Consider the following 3,451-nt stretch of genomic DNA (forward strand, 5'->3'; position numbering starts at 1 on the left):
GTGGAATCTGATTTTGTATTTAGGATGTTGTCATTGAGGGGAAGTGTTAGTGGAGTCGGCATAAATAGGTGACACCAGAGGCAACAGCGTAGGAGCAGGTAGAGAAACTATTGCAATTGATTCTCTGGCCACAGTTGGATAAAAACCGGATCAGATGATGACAGTCTTACTCAGCTGGACAGTGATGGAGAGGCATTAGAGGAAGATGCAGTGTAGTATTACACATACAGTGTAATCGCTCTAGATCACTGCATTCTCTGCTGTGTATTGATGTGTCTTTGGTGACTGTGAAGATGGCGGCCTCCAACTGAGTGTACTCCGAGTGGTGAAGAGCTGGGCGAACATCAGGTAATCAGTCAAAGTTCTATCAGATTTTATTTCAATGCTAAAAGTCAATACAAAACTATGATATTTTAAAGTAAAACTTCTGGGACAAAAGACCTATTGTTTCAAAGACCTATATTAGAGCAATAAGTCAACAATAACTTCAGTACATTCATAACTCACATACCCATGTTTTCCACACCTTAAACCTCTCTTTTCCAATCTTCCAATTACATTCAGAACTTCCTGAACCTTTCCTAACTGCCAGCCATTGCCCACTAAGTCAGAGGGTGCACTGACCAGGAACAAGAGTAGCTCCAACCTGATCCACCTTCACTGATTTATCTTTACTCTACCTTACTGCACTATCCCCATCTCCCTTCATTCATTCCCCCGGAATAGAAAATTCCAAAGATTTATATGACATTGAAGAGGTTTCTCCTCATCCCAGTATAAATGGTTGCCCATAGTCTCGACTCCACCGTCCAGGGAATCCTGATCCTGCCAAGCCCTTGAAAAATTATTTTCAATTTATTCATCTGTTATTCTTCTAAAGTCACACCCTGACTAATCTGCAAACTGCACCAAACCACTAGCTACACCTCAATCCATCTACAACCCCATTCCCCATCGCCCTCAGCCCCTCTGGGCCTCCTGGGACATTGATCTCGACAGGGATCTTTGAACCATGCCCGGTTTCTTGCCATCCAGTTTGACAGGCTGCATGACCGGAGGAAGTTCTTTGGTGATGTCCGAGACCTCTCTCTTGTCCTGACAGCTCCCATTCAGAGCCGACTCGAACTCCATGACCCCCCTCAGCTCTGGGGGAGTCACTGCCCGTTCCATTTTCGTGCTGATCTGAGTCGGTGTGAAGATTGCCAATGGCAGCACGCTGCGGGCAGGCAGGCGATACTCAGTGAGCTCCTTCCCCAGGCAGCCCATCCTCATCAGGTTAGCCGGGCTTCGCTGCACCAAGTAGGTCACCTGGGATCTCCTGTCATAACTCTCCTTCCGGGCACCATTCAGCTCACTCACAGTGCACCTGCCAGAGAAGGAACAGGCAGATTCAGCAAACCCAGCTTTTTAGATTAGATACAGTGTGGAAACAGGCCCTTCGGCCCAACAAGTCCACACCGACCCTCCGAAGCGCAACCCACCCAGACCCATTCCCCTACATTTATCCCTTCACCTAACACTACGGGCAATTTAGCTCGGCCAACCTTTGGGCTGTAGGAGGAAACCGGAGCACTCAGAGGAAACCCACGCAGACACAGGGAGAATGTACAAACTCCACACAGAGAGTCGCCTGAGATGGGAATTGAACCCGGGTCTCTGGCGCTGTGAGGCAGCAGTGCTAACCACTGAGCCACCGTGCTGCCCCCAGCTTTCTCTGGAGCCACACAAACAGCTCATCAATATTCTCATCATTAACAAGGAGCCTTTCTCTGTGACTCCCACTCTGTTTCTGCCTCTGAACCTCTCTGTCTAATTCTCTCACTGTATCCTCTCCCTCTCTTCCACTTTCTGTCTCTCACTCTTTCTCAGTGTCTCTCTCTGTGTCTGAGTGTCAGTGATTGTGACCCTCTCTCTATGTCCCTTTCTCTCTCTCTCTCTCTCTGTGACATTCCTCCTTTCTGCCTTTAACTCGCCCTCTTTTTCCATCCCTCCTGGCACCCTTTCTTTCTTTGTCCCTCTCTCTCTGGCTCTCCTCTCAGAGACTCGGTCTCTCTGTCTCACTCTCTCTGTCCATTTTTCTGCCTGTGTCTCTCTCTCTCTCTCTTTGTCTTTGCTCCATCTCTCTTTAACTATCTCTGTCTGCATTTGTCCCTGTTTCTCTTTGACCTGGTCTCTTTCAGTCCTGCACTAACTCTCTGTCTGTCTGTCTGTCTCTCTCTCTCTGTCTTCCTCTCTCTTGCCCTCTCTCTCTCTCTCTCTCTAGCTGTCCCTCGTTCGGCCTCTGTCTGTTTCTCTATGCCCCTTTTCCTTTTTCGCTTCCTTGCACTTTCTTTGTGACATTCCTCTCTCCCTTCATCTATCTCTCTTCCTGTGCCTCCCTCTCTGCTGGTTTATCTCTCTCTTCTGTCTGTCTCCCTCTCGCTCCTTTCCTGATGCCGACTCACCCTGGCATTCCTGCACTATCCGTCTCTCTGTGTATGTCCTCTCTGTCCTTATTCTCTCTCTCTGTTCTCTCTCTGTGTTCTCTATCGCTTTTTTTCAGCTCACTGTATTCTCCCTGTCTCTTTATCTCTCTCTATTTTCTCACCCTGTCTCTTTTTCTCTCCCCGTTTTCTCTCTCTCTCTGTTTTTTCTCTTTCTCTCTGTCCCAGCCGCTGAAGTTGCAGCAAATGCTCTCTCGCAGCGATGAGACCGGGACGGATCGGCGCAGTTTCGGTGTAAACTCACCGGTGTTCAGGTCGAGTTCTCATGATCTGATCCTCCCATTCAGCCGAGTAAAACTCCCTGCTCTGACTGTTACCCTCACACAGGGAGGAGTTCAGAGCAGCAAGTGGTGTCAGCTCCATTGCAGACAGAGCCTGTTCCCAGGGATTGTGCTGATGGATTGAGAGCCGCTCCCTGTCTCTGTCTGTGTGTCTGTGTGTGTGGGGCAGGGCCGGGTTTATATCGGCCCCGGATGGGGGCTATTTTCGGGTCGTGTTATCACCCGGAATCCGCATTTAATCCGGAGCCGGGATCAGTGACAGCTGAGTCCAGGAATGTTGTCAGAGCCTCAGGGACTGGGCAGGGCTGGCTCCAGACTGTCCCCGCATTCTGGATTGTATCACAATCAGTACAGAAGGAGACCATTCACTCCATCTAACATGGATCGGCCCTTCTGCTCAATGAGACTCTCAGCTCCGGGAGTTATTCGAAAATATTCTCTCGAGTTCCCTTCGAAAAGCTCCGATTGAATCTGCCTGACTCCCTCTGCCCCGAGCTTTCACACCAAGACAAAAATGGGAAAAGCAGATTCACGTCCTCGTCTGGTTCTCTCTCCTCTCTGACACTTTCTCCCAAGCAGAAACAGGAGCCCCAGAGAGTGAGTAAACCCCATTCAGAATAGCAAGGGGAGTGTGACAGAGAAATCTTGAGTGTTTTGGGGACAGCTTTCTTGGGGCAGCGTGTTCTG

General features: G+C 49.3%; 1 protein-coding gene across 1 annotated transcript; it reads right to left on the reverse strand.

The window, feature by feature from the left end:
* Window positions 1-356: 356 nt before the first annotated feature.
* Window positions 357-2,978, reverse strand: LOC140465616 (telethonin-like). Its single transcript, XM_072561166.1, has 2 exons — window positions 2,728-2,978; window positions 357-1,366 (listed from the first exon to the last, which is right to left on the reverse strand). The coding sequence occupies exons 1-2, from the start codon at window positions 2,844-2,846 to the stop codon at window positions 961-963; spliced, it is 525 nt and encodes a 174-aa protein (XP_072417267.1). The 5' UTR covers window positions 2,847-2,978; the 3' UTR covers window positions 357-960.
* Window positions 2,979-3,451: the final 473 nt, after the last annotated feature.

This window comes from Chiloscyllium punctatum, chromosome 42, assembly GCF_047496795.1.
Source record: "Chiloscyllium punctatum isolate Juve2018m chromosome 42, sChiPun1.3, whole genome shotgun sequence".
Classification (NCBI taxonomy): Eukaryota; Metazoa; Chordata; class Chondrichthyes; order Orectolobiformes; family Hemiscylliidae; genus Chiloscyllium; species Chiloscyllium punctatum.

Bases quoted from the DNA above. Each gene is read 5' to 3' on its own strand.
- LOC140465616 (XM_072561166.1), bottom strand. From the start codon at position 2,846: ATGGAGCTGACACCACTTGCTGCTCTGAACTCCTCCCTGTGTGAGGGT. The intron at 1,367-2,727 runs GTGAGTTTACAC...CTTCTCTGGCAG, and splicing joins AGAACTCGACCTGAACACCG to GTGCACTGTGAGTGAGCTGA.